At 37.0% G+C, this 17,474-nt stretch overlaps 3 protein-coding genes across 3 annotated transcripts; 1 reads left to right on the top strand and 2 right to left on the bottom strand.

The window, feature by feature from the left end:
• Positions 1-454: 454 nt before the first annotated feature.
• Positions 455-5,536, bottom strand: LOC143617159 (RAF-like serine/threonine-protein kinase 20). The gene is made up of 8 exons (XM_077089808.1): positions 4,054-5,536; positions 3,876-3,980; positions 3,643-3,795; positions 3,409-3,572; positions 1,806-1,953; positions 1,600-1,722; positions 1,435-1,522; positions 455-1,325 (listed from the first exon to the last, which is right to left on the bottom strand). Exons 1-8 carry the CDS (start codon positions 5,527-5,529, stop codon positions 1,159-1,161), a joined length of 2,424 nt encoding a protein of 807 aa, XP_076945923.1. The 5' UTR covers positions 5,530-5,536; the 3' UTR covers positions 455-1,158.
• Positions 5,537-10,803: 5,267 nt separating this feature from the next.
• On the top strand, positions 10,804-15,401 carry LOC143617157 (calmodulin-binding protein 60 D-like). Its single transcript, XM_077089806.1, has 9 exons — positions 10,804-10,884; positions 11,005-11,127; positions 12,407-12,482; positions 12,665-12,726; positions 12,806-13,299; positions 13,394-13,554; positions 14,165-14,368; positions 14,449-14,683; positions 14,779-15,401. Exons 2-9 carry the CDS (start codon positions 11,015-11,017, stop codon positions 15,366-15,368), a joined length of 1,935 nt encoding a protein of 644 aa, XP_076945921.1. The 5' UTR covers positions 10,804-10,884; positions 11,005-11,014; the 3' UTR covers positions 15,369-15,401.
• Positions 15,402-15,587: 186 nt separating this feature from the next.
• On the bottom strand, positions 15,588-16,820 carry LOC143617158 (putative xyloglucan endotransglucosylase/hydrolase protein 23). The gene is made up of 3 exons (XM_077089807.1): positions 16,520-16,820; positions 16,190-16,383; positions 15,588-16,105 (listed from the first exon to the last, which is right to left on the bottom strand). Exons 1-3 carry the CDS (start codon positions 16,787-16,789, stop codon positions 15,706-15,708), a joined length of 864 nt encoding a protein of 287 aa, XP_076945922.1. The 5' UTR covers positions 16,790-16,820; the 3' UTR covers positions 15,588-15,705.
• Positions 16,821-17,474: the final 654 nt, after the last annotated feature.

Below are 17,474 nucleotides of genomic sequence, written 5' to 3'. Positions count from 1 at the left end.
CCCTTGCTCGTGTTCATTCAATTCAATTATATGCTTTCATTATTCACAATGATGAATTCATTGGTATTAATCTCTAGGCTTTGCCGATTTTATTTATGTTCATTAAGCGTTCGTGAACACATTCATTTCCTTAATGAACGAACACGAACATAAAATGTCATTCGGTAAATATTCGTGAACACATTATTTCCTTAACGAAGGAACACGAAACTGTTCTTGCTCGTTTATAGCCCTAGGATTAAGTGATTAACCCTAGACTCCATTTGAATGAGATAGTAAACGAGTGGGGAAGAAGTAATATATTCATCCATTGTTGAATTTTAAGTTTCAACCACTTCCATCATTTTTCTAGAATGTAGAATACTTCTTTTATACATTGTTATATTTTTCAAAAATTATACCAATCATTTTTTCTTCAATCCGAGTGTACAATTTGTTACAACCTTTTTTTTAAAATAATAATAATAATAAAACCGTTGAATTGACCGTGTTTATTGGTGCGTGCATCATGATATCATCAAGGGTGAGCGTCATAATTCGAACTTTGCTTCCAAACCTTTTTTTTCGAGGCATTTACGTCCACCTATTTTGAACATGCGTGACGTCTCCCGGTGACTGTTTTCTAGCATCACTCCTCGATATAGAACAATTAAAATTTCAATAATAATAGAAAGTAGAGTGTATCCATGCCAAGCTCAAGCTTCAAAGCTTATTCGACTAGGACTTAAAAGAACTATTAACAAGTCAAGCTAAAACTTCCTTAAATTAAACTATCCATGTTCAAGCTTAGACGAGCTCAGGCTCACCGCTCAACTCAGCATACTTAAATTCTTAGACAAGGCTACCCCCAGCTTGTCACACACAAACACAACTATGAGTGTGTCCATAAACCAAGATGATGTTTCATAAATATACACATAAATAATTGTTAAATAATGTGTAATTTTAATGATTAAATGGGTTTACAAAAACTAAGCTATCATATTAATAGACTAAATCCTCAGACGAAAAGATTTGAAGGTGGTTTATATAAAAAATAAAACTGCACCTTGAGCGACTTTCGACCCATTTCCACTTCAGTCAAATTTCTTGACTTGACCCGCAGGAAATAAAGCATGACCCAAATCATAGGATAGAAAATCTGAAGCATTATGCGTATCATTTGACATTGATTGCTGCAGCCATGGTTCTTAGTTTCCTAGAAACTTCCAGAAAAGACGGCCGTTCTTGTGGATCAGCAGACCAACAACTTTGCATTAATGACTTCCATTCAGGATCGCACCATGTTGGTATTGTAGGACGCAACGTGTTGTTCACAATCCCTCCTATTGATAACCAAACAAACCATAAAATATACAAATGTACAGGTATCATATTCCCTATATCTAAAGCAACATTAGAAAACTATAAACAGATGGTCCTTTAAATGCGTACCAATTACATTTGCGCAATGCATATTTGTATAAGGTTCGTCTCCAGTCAGCAACTCCCACATGACCACCCCGAACGAATAAACATCAATCTAATTTTGAAAAGAAAATGCCAACAATAAATCAAATTACCTTAAAATAAATGTGTTTTAAGGCAATAATAATATACCTTTTCTGTTACCATGTGACTTTTACCGCTAAGAAGCTCAGGTGCCATCCACGGTAAGGTTCCACGAACACCACCGGATACCATTGTGTGCTGTTTCACCTTTGATAAGCCAAGATCTCCTATCTAAAATATTTATAGAACAAACATTTATATGCAAGAACGATGGGTGCATGTATATAGTTGTTTATCTAAGTTCACATACATACCTTGCAAATTGGTCTGTGTGGATCTCTCATATTAACCAGCAGATTTTCACATTTTAAGTCAAAGTGAACAACGTTTCGCGCATGCAAGTATTCCATTCCAAAGGCGGTATCCATGGCTATTATTAATCTTTTACGCCGATCTATAGTCCTGTCCAAAAACATAGTTTTATATTTAGACAACCAAAAACCAACTAAACTAATCAGGTTGTCATATATAGATATAGCTCGTTTAATAAATGGGTCATGTTGGGTTGACCAGTATAACCTGTTTAGTTAAATATGTCGCCCGGTCAGCCCATTTGACTAAGCAAGTTGACCCATCAACCCATTTATAACTTGATTATAATCGGTTTATAGCTTGTCAAGCCGTCAACCCGTTTGAGTCGTTTATATATCTGGGTCATGTCCAGGTTAACGATTCAACCAGCCAACCCCACACGGCATGAAGACAACATGTTCTGTGTTGTCACATCCAACAAGTTTAATAAACGGACTGTGTTCGGGTTATAGGTAACCCATTAGTTAAATATGCCATCCCATTGGCCCATCAACCCATGTAATTAAAACAGATTGACCCATATGTATGTTACAACCCATTTAACAAATTTACAACGTAACTATAGCCCGTTGACACCCCGCCAACCTGTTTAGATAAACGAGTCATGTTCAAGTTACATGATTTTAAACTAGCCCATATTAGAATTGTCTTTGACTTAAATATCTATACTATATATAATGCACCACCCATGGGCAAATTAAGACACCTAAATTTTAAGTAATTTACAATTTTTCAAACAAATAGTACAACCTACAATAGGGATATAGTAGTCATTCTAACAATAAATTTACCGTTTCTTTAATATTTCTTCAAATTATTTACAACCTTGCCCCCTCAACTTTAATCAACATTTGAAAATTTAAAGAATAGTTACAACTTTGATCCCTCATCTTTTAACTATATATTATTTATAATTTCACTTTTAACCCAAATTCCCTCACGATTTTTAAACGGTCATAACTTTTTCATACGTTAATATTTTTTTAAAAAAAAATTGCACCATAAACACGAGCATTTAATTCTCTTTAATTTGAGTATGATATTGTCATGGTTTGTTTTCAGTTAAAAAAATAGCATCTTACGTATAGACATTTGTGGTCCGGTTTTGATGGTTTTAAACTAAGCCGTGAGCCAAGCCGTTTTTTGTCATCGAAAACTGAAACCAAACCGTTGAAAATTAAAACCCAATAAAAACAAACCATTAACAATGGTTAGATTTCGGTTTCATTTGTACTTCGCTACTAAATTGAGTTTAAAATAAGAATTCTTAATCCACGGTTTCAAATGGAACGATGAGCACCCAAAAAACTCTTACGTGATTATTAAGGACTGTATTTCCCGCTGCATCGCGCGGGCACTCGTCTAGTGTATATATATATATATATATATATATATATATATATATATATATATATATATATATATATATATATATATATATATATATATATATATATATGGGTTAATAGTTCAACCGCCAACCCGACACGGTCGACACCTACACCAAAAACATTACAAATATATAAAAAGCGACAAAACTATTACCTATCTTTTTTCTTTAAGAACTGTTTTAAAGATCCATTAATCATGTACTCTGTCACGGTAGCCAACGAGCCATCAGGCCCGTCACGAACTATACCATAAAACGATACAACATTTGGGTGGTGCAATGAACTTAACATCAATGCCTCCTTCCAGAAATCTGCAATCTGTATTCAAAAAACAATAATTGTATGACCAAATTCAATAAAAAGGACAATTTGACTGTATAAATATTACCATTCGTTCCCTTTCAGTTGGCTTCCCGGAAAAGCAACTGGCCTTGATTCTCTTAATTGCAACATCCGAACCCTTCCACTTTCCGTGGTAAACCGCTCCATATGTACCGGATCCTAGCTGGCGTATTTCCTCCAGATCATCATTCTTTATGGTCTAAAAATTCAAGGAATAATAAAAATATAAATATAAACAATTTTCAAAACATTTTAATAATAATGTAAGTGAAACTGAACCTGCAGTCCCTTAGCAACAGCTTCTACTTCGGCTTTCGTTTGTTCAATCTTGGAATTGCTTTCGGTTCCAGTATCAGAATCCAACTCCAAATCCTCGGGTGCATCCTACAATTTTTTATTAATAATAAATACTAATTCGCATCAAAATGTTATGAGGGTATAACAATAGTTTACTCACCGCAACATCCAACTCATGGGTTGTTTCCTCAGTAACCTCAGCAGCTTTCTCAGTATTTTCTTTAGCTTCATTTTTTTCATCATCGCCACTTCTTAAAGCGACTTTTTTAACCGATTCAACTATTTCGGGTATATAATTCAATCTCTCAATTTTAATTTCTCCCTTTTCAGGAGAATGAAGAGCACTTTCAACATTCACTTCAGCATTCAACCGGCTTCCCTCTGTCTTGATCAATGACTCGGGCCCATGAGCTTTTTGGTCAACTAAAGCTGGTGATCGGTCAAACCCGACTACAGAATCGTTAGGGTTTGAGTTTATCATGTTAGCAGTAGACTGGACGGGTTTGAAAATCATGCGGTGATCCTCTACATTGTAAGATTTTGGGATCAATTTTAACGGGCGTACAGGGTAACAATCAGGAATATCAACCCCGTTATAAGCGGTTAAATTAGGAGGTGATTCCACCAATGGACTTTTAAGAACACCATTTTCTTGAGGTGAAATAGATGCTTCGTTAGATGGAGACCCGATAACCGGACTTTGAATATCTTTCCATAGAGAATTTGAATTCGAGGGCCCGTAAGAATATGGGAAATTCCCATAATTCCCATAATTCGCAAACTCGTGCCTGTGACGGACATAAGGCGAGTGGGTATCTGGATATGCGGTGGGGCCCATTGCAATAGCCGAATCTTTCAGGTAAAACGGCTGGGGAAACGGAGGAGGACAGGGGTCACAAACATTGTTTCCATCAAACATGTTGATTCCATGAAGCATGTTGTTAGGCAACCAAGGAACATTGTCTGGCGATCGGGACTGGTGGTCAACCGGTGAATACTGATTAACATATATTCGGTCTGAGTCACTGGCATACGGTCCGTGGTAACACGCACACGAAGGCGGAGATTGATGCCTCGGGGAGTAATAAACCGGGCTCTGCGAACCCAAATGAGGGATAGTTAAGTGATGCAAGTTAACCGGGTCAAAATAGTGAACATCATCTGTCATATGACCCGTTTGAAAGTCCTTAAGACTGTTTAGCGCGTCTACATATCTCCTTTCGTTGCCATCAACATCAAGAAACTGTAACGGGTCATCAAGTTCCGAAGTGGAGAACAAAAACACTCGCAGTCTGGCGAACCCATCTTGGGGCCCCAAGTTATCAAACTCCTCCATCATATTGGTTACATCATCGTCATTGACAACCGAAACAAGAGCATCAAGATCCTCATCGGGTTGCTTGTATTTCATAACATGAACCCCCTCGAACAAGTCCTTCATCCTAGCCATCAATTCGTCGAATACGACATCTCTGGGAACACTCAGTATCCGTGACTCACCGCCTACGTATCGAAGTTTACCATCCTGTGGGCGGGGTAATATGGTACCGTTAAAGCTGCATAAGATCTTAACGCGAGGGGTATTATCGTCCGAGTTCCCCGGAGAGGTTGTTAATGGGGAGGAGGTTATGCTCATTTGGTTATTTATTTATTTATTGTTAAAACCCAAAATGTTTCATCTGACAAACAACAAACGTGATTTAATTACGATTACAAAAATGAAATCTAATTATAATTATAATCAAAATACCAAATGTATAAGAATGAAGAACCTGAAATGAATGTAAGAAATCCGGTGAAGGGGAAATTGGATTTTACGTTTTGTGAGAGAGATTTTAATAGGAAAGATGCAGATGATGAAGAGAGAGACAGGTGAGGGTAAAACAGGGATTAATGGTGATGGTGAAGAGAAGAAGGCATGCAGCAAAAACGCCATTTTTGTTTCCATGATTATTGTTATTGTTGAATGTTGATTCCGTGGTATGTCAGCCTCGATTACACGTGGCGGCATTGCGTCCCTCTCAGGTAACTGTATTTTATTTGTGTTGGGAAATTGGGAATTCGAAATAACCGAATTTCAAAAAAAAAAAAAAAAAGGAAAAAAACTTATTTCAGAATTGAAAAAGTTCTGAAAACTGTTTTTATGGTCTTAAATAATAAGCTAATGAAGAAACACTAAATGACCCCGGCAGATTAAGGATAATCTTAGGGTTAAGTAGATGTTTCCCACGAGGGTTAGGTCCGGCAAAGATGGTTATTCTTCTCAACCTGCAAAACAGACACCGTAAGCTCGTCACTGAGAAGGGGGGGGGGTTCCTCCTTGTGACCACACTCCGGCGTGAGAATCAGACTAGATTGCTCTGAATATAAGTGTATATTGAGAGAAATAGCTAAAGAGAAGATGATGATACCGTTCCAAGGTGTTGGAGTATTTATAGCCGAAGGTAGGTTTCCAAGCAGGTACGGCCAGCTGTATAATATTCCTTTTCCACCAACAATGGGCTATGTTCGTGCCACGATGGGAGTTGGTGGGTAGGCAGCGGCTGATAGTGACATTTTGTACTGGAGCGTGCTCTTCCTCGTACTATTGTCGGTGAGCTGTCACCCTGTGATTGGTTCATGGGTTGCTTTTGCCAGATCTTGTCTATTTGTCCATACCTTGGTAGGTATAGTACAAAAGATCTTCTAGAAGCGTACGGACTGGCTCTTTTGGGTGGGAATATTCCCGCTCTGCTCATTCCTTCTTCAGGTGACATTACTGAAGTATAAGAGTTAGTGTCTTATGCGTGTAGCCTTACTGTTAGTGCGGGTAGCCTTCCTTCTTGGTTTGTACCCACAGCTGCGGGGACAGGCAGGGTACTGTACCAAGGGAGGCTTTCCTGCGGGGACAGCTGGCTTACTGCGTGTAAGGTCTTTATCTCTGAGCATGGTGGGTCCTGCGGATCCAGTTGGTCTATGCGCAGACGTACCTCTTCAAGGTGAGTCTTGCGGGTCCAACTGGGCTTTGCAGAGACCTACCTCTTCAGCTAATATCCACAATCTTCACACTTCTTAATATCTTACCACCACCCACCGTCTGCCGCCACCACCACCACCCACCGTCCGCCACCACCTACCGCCACCCGCCACCACCACCCACAACCACCACCGTCCACCACCACCACCACACCCGTCGGCTATAACCACCGTCCACTACTGCCACCCACCACCACCGTCCGACATCGCCGCCATCCACCACCACCCACCACAACCGTTCATCACCACCACCACCACCCGCAATCGGCCACCATCACCGTCCACCACCTACCACAACCGTCCATCACCACCACCCACTGCCCACCGTTCACCGTCTACCACCACCCACTTCCATAGTTTGTACACCACCACTCGCTCCATAGTTCGTACACCATCACCACCAATTATTTTAGCAGTTTACATACGTTAAATGATTTCTATCTACTGTGATATATATGACATGTAACTAATTTTCAGCTTATGCAGACGATATCCAGTTTATAAATCAAACAGTATTATTTGATTGTTCGGGTCATATTCGACTGAATAACTAATTTAAATCGGATCAGATACGGATATAGGATATTTAAAAATTTGGATTGCTTGAATTATTCGGATACCCATTTAATTTGAATAAATTACATCTTTTTAGTGGCATTTTCCTGTTTTACATGTTTACGTAGAGTCGTAGACTAGTGTTTAAAGTTTAATCTTTGAATTTGTCTTCAATTCTAATTTGAATTTTTGTTCTCTCTTTTCTTGGCTTTTTAGAAAACATTTCCCAAATATTTTCACCCACTTGCTCTTGTGAATCAACATTCACATGATATTTTCATATTCTTAAAATTAATTCATTGATCCATATATCAAGATTCCAAAAAAGCAAGCAAAAAAATACGGAGCTCTAAACATATCTTAGATCTAGCATAGTCTAGCACAAGCTCAACACCATTTGTAACCCATGTATTGGACATCCTTCTAAATTTGAACATAAGTGGTTAATACAAGTCATCTCTACTGGGTGTTTGGGATTCCTTATTTTGGCATCCTTATGACTTATCGAAAAATCATAAGTTACAAAGTTGTAACTTATCTTACTTCACCACTCACACTATAAGGACTCTCAAACATCATTTAACTTTTCAAAGTTTTAACGTGATAGTTTTGGGACATGATAATGTTGTGTTTTGTGGTGGGTTGTTGGTCCATCGGTTTTCAAAAAATATGTAGGACGCGTGTGGAGTGTTTTATTTTTCTTTTTAACTTTAAGGGTAAAAAGTAAGTTCACATATATCTAACATAGTTTTCTAACACCCATTCATAAATGAACGAATAAAGTGCATGCGAAATAAACAATAAATATAGTATGACTAGTGTCCCTATATATAAAGCCTAAAATTTCAACATACTACAAAAGCATTTATATAATATTATGTTATTTTTAACTTTATAAATTTTATAAAGAAAATTATAATTTGTGCCCCTTTTCTATATGGTGGGGCACTCTTCGGGTTCAATTCGTAAATTGAGTGATTAGTGACATTGTACTTTTTCGGTGCGTACAAGGGTGCTCTTTCGTCAGTTGACCATCAACTGACCAGCTGACGACAAAGGCATTTTGTTAATTTTCTCTTAGCAACACTAACAATAACAACACTTTATCTCTCTTGTCTCCCCCACCCCAAACCAACACATCACCCCTAAAACATATCGCCACAGGGTTGTCATAATGGACACCTGTTTTGACATGATAAGACTTGTTTAGCAAAAAAAAAATGCGTTACGCAATTTTATACTTTTTTAAATTAATTAAAAATAAGAGGCTAGAGTACATCATTTCTCCTTCGTGGTAAATAAAACGTATAACTATCATGCTCAAGTCATCAAAGTCAATTGTTAAACGAGTCGTTTTCATGTTTGATATTTGTGTTAATCGCGTCATCTCTAACCTGTTAAACACGTTAAGACACGGACTGATAGACCTAGTCCGCACCACTATTAAACAACGCCACCGTACAACTTCTCGCAAACACTGGGGGCCACCGCCGGTAATCGTTCAACAAACTTCTGCAACTCGTCGGTCCCCATTGATACATCGTGTTCGTCCATATCTTGTCTTCTTCGCTGTGATTAGATTTCAAAACTCAAAATTGAAGTCTAATATTGTTCAATCAGTGCCTAGTCGATGTTGAAGAAGTCAAGATTTGAAATTTAAAGGTCGATTATGCAGTCCCCATTGCCAATTGGACTTCAAAACTCAAATCGAAGCCTAATACTTGTTAATTAGGTTTCCTCTTCTTCCCATTTCGGCTAATTATCTCCTGGTTGAACTCCAGCTTCAATCAGTGCTTGATAAAATGCAGTCATAATCTATACTAATTAATAAATAAATGTTTTCTTATGCTACATGTTATCATTGATTCTTACAAAATTTTTCCTCCTCTCTCTCATATTAAATACATTTCTCTTTTAATATTTCATTTTCAATTTTTAATAATTCCATTCTAATTTAATAGAATTAATATCATCATACATATGTTAATTTGTCTAATACAAAATATATTGTATTAGTTATTAATATTAGATTTTTATAAATAACAAATACGAAACGAGTGAGTTTCTTTAACCGGTTAAAGTATCAAACATTATTCATGTCAAAAGAGTTTAAGATTAAAATGATTTTTAGTTCACGAGTTAGTTTAAAAAAGTAGTAATTTACAACTAAACTTTGATATAGAAAATTAAAAAGAAAATTTATGCTTTATGAATTTTCTAACAACCTTTTATTTTCAAATTGCGTAATGTGTAATTTTTTTTTACCGTACAATATATTTTTAAATATGTGATATATATTTTTTGTATTTCACATTATGTTATTATTTAAAAAAATTACTTATTTTAACCCGTGTGCTACACGGGTAACTAACCTAGTGTAGACTGAATAATGCAGTCATAGTGCTTGGCAAACATTGGATTTGGATACCAAGAATTGGAGTAGATTGAATAATGTAGTCATAGTGTTTGATAAAATGCATCCTTTAGTTTACATACATGTTTTATGATAATGATAATGGTTTGGAATTAAGAATAGGAAACCCTAATTGGAATTTGGGTGAAAGATGAAGTGTTGACGGTGGTAATATATATTCCATATCCTATAATAATATTAAAGAGCACCCTAGTTCACATAGCAGGTTGTTAAAACGTAGGCCTGGTTTTGAATCCCAGTCTCTCTAATTTTAGAAGATTAATTTTTAACAGAATTAAAGGTTTGGGGGTAAAATGATCATTTAAGCACTTTCTTGAAAACGAGGGAAGGGCACACATATTTTACATCCCATCCCCTTGACAAAGCAATAGGAAATGGCACAAGCCAATTGTTGTTCCTTTGACGATGGGCCATTCCGGTACAACAAGCTAAAGTGATTTCTACGCTTCGCCTCCTGTGCGTAGGGGCGCTCCCCGTGTGCTAGCCTCACGAGAAGTAGAAGTGAGATAAAACTGCAAGGGATCGGCTAAATATTGATCCACTTTAGGCATCTTTCGATCTTTATAAATTAACTAACTTGATAAATGAGTCTTTTCTTTAGTTTAGCGGGGATGAATTGATTCTAGATAGTTTACTTGTGCGTGTCTGAAAAGTACAATAACACAATTTAATCAATTTAAGAGTTGAACCGTAGATACTGCACATGACACATACCATAATTTTCCCAATTTTGAAAAAGGAAAATCACATTGAAGCTCCGTGAGACGACACTCAACCAAAGTTTGGCGGCTAGCACAGCCGTAAAGATATATATATTATCCAACGGCTGACACAATCCTCACTCGCCGTAAAGATATATATATTCATTCTATTGTAAACGTAAAAGCAATAACAATAACGCTTACGACACTCGCTAGTCGTTATTCGTACAGGAGTGTGTTTTTAGTTAAAAAGAGAGAAACCACTTGGACTTGAAAATTCTCACAGGTATAATAATAATTAATACTCATCTCTGATTGTTCATTGTTCATCATCTATTAACCGTAATCGATTTAATTTTCCACTTAGGGTTTCGTATACTTAGGGTTTTGATATTATTGTGGTTAGGGTTTGAAAAATGCATACGAGGAATATGGAGAGGAAGAATTCGATTAGGGAGAGGGGGAAACGAGGCTTGGAAGCTGATGAAGAGGAGCAGCAGCCGGAGCGGAAGCGCCCGGCTTTAGCTAGGTAATGAATGCATGTAGTCTGCTTTTGATTTTTGTTCATTGGCCTGTGCTTTCAAATTACGGCTTTTTGATAGGCGAATTGTTAGTAGATTTGTGCAATTTGCAACTGTATTATTATCTATTTGCTTTCGAGTATAGTTTTTATTAATTCACTACATTTACTTTATGTTTGATACTTTTATCAATGCAAGGTGTTTATGAATGTGATTACCGGACGAACATGGTTGCTTATTACACATTAGGGATAATGTATTCATATAGGTCACTAAATAAAGTATTCAAAAAAGTTACACTATGATCACTCAAATATCAACACAGCATTTCATGCCTGATGCCACCAGCATATTAATTTGGTTTTAGTCCAAATTTTTTGAACTTTAACTTTTATTGGAAATCATGCTTTGAAGTAAAGATTTCAAAGTTGGGTAACACTCTTTGAAACTTGGACAGAAGCTGTACTGTTGTAGAACTCATCAAAATGAACCATATTTGCGAATTCACTTTCTGTAAACCATTGAATCAATGTCTAGTAAGGTCTTAGCTTGATGTTATCAGAACTGACATAATTAAAATGGAACTAATACTTGGGTGACTTGAAATGCGTTTTAAAATTTAGTGGCTTATGTTTTACATAATTGATAATCCCTACATAAATGTAACTATTATGATCAGTCTGAGATATAAACACCAGCACTTATGGAGGATTATGCAATCATAATTTTATTCATTGTTTAGGTAACAACATTATCATACCAGCCCAAGTCTTGGTATTAACCCACACCAACATGTAAAGAAAGACAATTTTTTCTTGGTACTTGTTGGCGTCAAGTTCTAGTACTTTCCCTGTTTCTATCTTTCAGAATTTACTTTCCAAATTGTATCTGTTCGTACGACTTCTGTGAGGATTGTAAGTCTTTTACATTGATAAATTATGTGTTAGATGAATTCAGTATTGGGTGTTGTTTGGTTTTTCTTCTGTCCGATAGAAAAGTAACATCATCTCCTGAAATGGAGTAATATTTGTTGATTGTTTGTTTCCATGGTAAAGTTAACCAAGTTGATTTGTAGTTCTTATTTCCTGCCAAATTGATCTACTACCCTGCTAAAGGTTATTTTGCTCACTTGTCAGTTGTTTGTGTGTTAAACTAGCAAATCTTATCTCAAGTTTTTTTTTCAATAAGCCATTTAATCTCAAGTTATTTTTTTTATTTTTATTTTTTTGTGCTTATTGTGGAGATTTTTATGTTTTCTAATGATATACACATAAACTGTTTATGCAGTGTAATTGTGGAAGCTTTGAAGGTCGACAGTCTTCAAAAGCTTTGCTCATCTTTGGAACCTATTCTTCGCAGAGTTGTAAGATCCAGCCTTTTACATTTCCATGTTTAAATTTTAAAATTTACACGTGCATCCTGTCTTTATGAAGCTATTGTTATTAAATGCTCTATTTTTTTGAATTTAGAAGACTGTTTTTGTGAAGTTTTGAAGATAGTTTTGTGCACATCTTTTTACCATGTCACAAACCATTTTCTGAACAGGTTAGTGAGGAGGTTGAACGAGCTTTAGCAAAATTAGGCCCTGCTCGGGTAACTAATGAAAGGTTTGTGGAGTTTTTTTTCTGTATAATATCAATATTAACAAACTTTATATCTTAAACCAATTCTATGTGATAATTCCAGGTCATCACCTAAGCGTATCAAAGGGCCTGATGACAAAAATCTGCAGCTTCTCTTCAAATCCAGGATGTCGTTACCATTATTCACTGGTGGAAAGGTTGAAGGCGAACAGGGTGCTGCTATTCATATAGTCTTAGTCGATGCGACCACAGGTCATGTTGTTACCACAGGACCCGAATCATCAATAAAACTAGACATTGTGGTTCTAGAAGGTGATTTCAACAATGAAGATGATGAAGGCTGGACTCTAGAAGAGTTTGAAAGCCATGTTGTTAAAGAACGTGAAGGAAAACGACCGTTGTTGACTGGAGACTTGCAGGTTGTTCTTAAAGAGGGTGTTGGGACTTTAGGAGAGTTGACTTTCACCGACAATTCAAGTTGGATTAGAAGCAGGAAGTTTAGACTTGGTTTAAAGGTCGCCTCGGGTTTCTGTGAAGGAATTCGTGTTCGTGAAGCCAAGACTGAAGCTTTCACTGTTAAAGATCACAGAGGAGAATGTATGCAATTGGTTCATTTTTATTATTTCAAAAAGGAGAAAAAAACATTCCAGCTCATTTTTTTTCTTTTTGTTATTATTATTTTCATTGATAGTATACAAGAAACACTACCCGCCTACTTTAAATGATGAGGTATGGAGATTGGAGAAAATTGGAAAGGATGGATCGTTTCACAAGCGGTTGAATAGTTCTGGGATATTTACGGTTGAAGAGTTTCTACGTCTTGTAGTGCGGGATGCTCAAAAGCTACGTAAAGTAAGTATTTAATCTAGGCCTGTAAACGAACCAAACGAACTTGAACGGAACGTGTTTGTGTTCGTTTGTTTAACTGAAAACGAGCAAGAATAATTAAACGATGTGGATTTCATTGTTCGTGTTAGTTTGTTAAGAAAATTAGCGTGTTCGTGTTCGTTTATGTTCTTTCGTAAAGAATATAAATGAAGATTCATGAATGAACATAACTGAACATGTAATTAAGCTAAAACTAATGAGAAGTAAAATGGACTTAAACAAAACGAAACTTAACAACATTATGAACGTAAACAATTGAACATATGTGAAGTTAAATGAACTAGTAAATGAACAAACGAGACGTGTTTATGTTAGTTTGTTTAACTAAATAAACAATTTTTTTTCATGTTTGTTTGTTTCTTAATCAAACGAACATAAACAAGCTTCCCGCTTCATGGTTTACAAACGGTTCACTGAACGCTTCGTTTGTTTACAAGCCTAATTTAGTAATGATTATTGCATCATGTTGTTTTTTCTACATGTAATTATTATTATTATTATGATTATTATTATTATTTTTATTATTATTATTATTATTATTATTATTATTATTATTATTATGTTTTAATTTTAGATTCTTGGAAGTGGCATGTCGAATAAGATGTGGGAGGCTTTGATAGAGCATGCAAAAACATGTGTGTTGAGTACCAAGGTTTATGTATATTATTCCGAGGATAACAGAAATGTTGGTGTTGTTTTTAATAATATATATGAGCTAAGAGGTCTTATTGCGGGTGACCAGTATCAATCAGCTGATACTCTTTCTGATGGCCAAAAGGTTTTGCCACTTTCATTATATTCAAGTATATTACTTATTTATATATAATGTTTCGAGTATTAATTTATTTTATCTTGTAGGTATATGTGGATACATTGGTTAAGAAAGCATATGATAACTGGAACCAAGTTGTGGAGTATGATAGCAAGTCACTTGTGAATTTCAACCAACCTAAAAGGTCTGGTGCATCCCGGAATGATTATTCAATGGGCGCATTAGATTATCAGAGATCTAATAATCAGCTACTGCCGCCACACCATCCTGTTGTGGATTCCTCTGACTCCCTCTCTGTTGATTCAAACCTGCTATTAGGAGGTAACACCTTCTTTCTTTTTAGACATGTTTATATGAATTTAATAATTATAAGAAACCTGCAATATATGCATTTAGTTTCTGTCATTTGGGTTCAGGTTATAATGACAATGCAGATAACATGTACCAAACCGGGCCACAACTTGTGAGCACTAATGCACATGGTCAGTATGAGATGAATCTTGTTTCAAGTGGCCGCCACACTGGCAATACTCAGCGGATGCAAAACAACGGTTACGATGATAGATCTGGGTTAGCCCTTGGTCCACCACAATCATCATCATCTTTCCAGCCCGCGAACACATCCGTTCAGCAGCAGCCCAATATGAGCCCATTTGATGGCTGGTCCAACAACAGCCGGGACAAAGGGGTTGGGGATTTCATGTCAGAGGATGAGATCCGCATGAGAAGTCACGAGATGCTTGAGAATGAAGATATGCAGCATCTACTTCGGCTCTTTAGCATGGGCGGTGGTCATGGCGGTAACATGGTGGAAGATGGGTTTTCTTTTCCATCGTTTATGCCATCAACGGCTCCTAATTTTGACTTTGATGAAGACCGCAGCCGGTCTGGGAAGGCGGTGGTTGGTTGGTTGAAAATTAAGGCAGCGATGCGCTGGGGGTTTTTCGTCAGGAAAAAGGCGGCTGAAAGACGGGCTCAGATTGTAGAGTTAGAAGATGATGAATGAAAATGCACTCATGTGACTGCAGTAAGTTTTATGGGTTTTTTTTCGTTTTGCTTGTATATTAACTTGGTTTGTGACAATTATGGTGTTTGAAAAACAGGGAAGAATGTAATGATAGTAATATGAAAGATTTACCTATAACCTGTGCTTATTTGACTCAATAGAAAGAGATATATAAACACCATTTCATGATTGATCTTAGTGTTTGGTGACTAGTTAAAATAAGTAAAGACTCATCTTTATTATTTTATTTTATTGGATAACTAGTTACAATGAATATGAATAAAGAATTTAAACTGTAATCTTAAAACACATCAAACAATATCGTACAACAAACATCTTAAGCCATTTGACACTCTGGTGGAAAACCTTGAGGAAACCTTTTGGAATCCGAGCAGTAGTTATAGATCATGTAATTCTTCTGCACCCATCTCAGTCTCTCCTGCTTTGTGATATCCAACTCCTCTGACAACCACGCCTGATTGCCGCTGGAAGCTGTTGTAGCACCACCGCAAGACGACTCCCCAGAAGCCACAACACACGCATCCGCCTTAAAGTTTCTGTATGAAGCAGTGAATGGAGCTTTACTCCAATCAGTCTTCACAAGCCCACCCCTGGTCGCCCAATCATCCGCATTCCACAAGCTAGAGTGTATCCTCATAGGCTGTGCTTTTGGGAACGGTACACCGATCGATTCGGCATTCTTGAACTCTCTAATTGGCGTTCCATCAACCGAGAATCTGAAAACCAAACATAATCATCAGTCAAACAACGTTTACAAGTCAACATAAACATAGTTTGATCATATTTCGAAAACAACTTACATGATATGTTTTGGGTTCCAAAGGATGGAATACGTGTGGAAATCAGCAGTTGGGTCGAACCACAGGTAGAACTGCTGCTCGCGGTTGCCTTTGCCTTGGCTAAACACGTTTGTGTGTAGAATATAAGGATCGCCACTCAAGTTTCCCAAGAACTCGAAGTCGATTTCATCCCAGTTTGACCCTTTCGATGACAACTGCGTTAAAATAGAGTGGATTAGATTGCCGTAAAAAAAGTTATTTTAAACTGAAAAGTAGTGATTACATCGAAGCAGAACAGAAAGAAGGTTAAATATAATATAATATATATATATATTTGTTAAGAAAACTTACGTAATAGGCAGTGACAGTGCCAGCTGAATTGCCAGGTACGAGTTTGAGTTGCATGTCGATTTTGCCAAACAAGTAGTCGTTTCTTGACTCGAAGCCGGAGCCAGAGGCTTTATCGAGGGAGAGTGTCAAGAGATCGCCGTTGATCACCTTACCGCGACCGTCTCCCCAAGTGATATCGAACTCATTGTTGAAATCAGCGGAGGTGCTACCTAGGAAAAAGATAACCAGTAGGGTAGTTGAAATTAGTATATATGTACTGGATGAAGCCATTTGAATGTATGTGTTAAGTTGAATTGAAGGTGAGAGACAAGCAATGAAGGGTGCTGGTATTTATAGAAAGTGTCAAGTGTGTGTGAAGATTGAAGGAAGGTGAGAGTGAAGTAGTGAGGTTACAGCTGGTGTTAGCGTGTGCCAGTCATAACCTTAAAGTGTGAGTGGTAGGGAAGACGACATAGATTTATTTTATTATTATATAAAAATAAAAATTGAAAGCTCAATCTAGAGGTTTCATTTAGGACGGATAGATATGAATTAAGTAAGCACGCGTTTTCTTCTCGTTTGCATCAAAGTTTATCGTTTAAAATTGGGAAATATTCTATGGTTTGTAATCGTTAAGGGGACCCGGGGCACCGCTTGATGGAGCTCCTATCACGCGTGGTAGGTTTTTTCACACCGCCGTCGCTACCTTATCACGCGAAATGGAGGAGATTTGCGTGATGGCCATCACACGTGAGATGGGGTGGAAACCAAGAAATCTATCCGTTGGGAGGGGGTGGTTATGACCGTTGGGGGGAGCCGTCGCCGGAAGTGATGGGTTACCGGCAAAATAACAGGGAAGAAGGAGTGCTTAGCTGCGTTTTGTTAGTGTTATTATTATTATATTTTAAATACAATTTACACATTTAACCCCTTAACTTTTACATTTCTTTTAAACAGAATTTAGAATAATTTACGA

This window comes from Bidens hawaiensis, unplaced genomic scaffold (genome assembly GCF_021521415.1).
Source record: "Bidens hawaiensis isolate Kalapana, Puna unplaced genomic scaffold, B.hawaiensis_p1.1 tig00052528_1, whole genome shotgun sequence".
Lineage (NCBI taxonomy): Eukaryota > Viridiplantae > Streptophyta > Magnoliopsida > Asterales > Asteraceae > Bidens > Bidens hawaiensis.
This window is presented reverse-complemented; position numbering and strand designations above follow the sequence as displayed.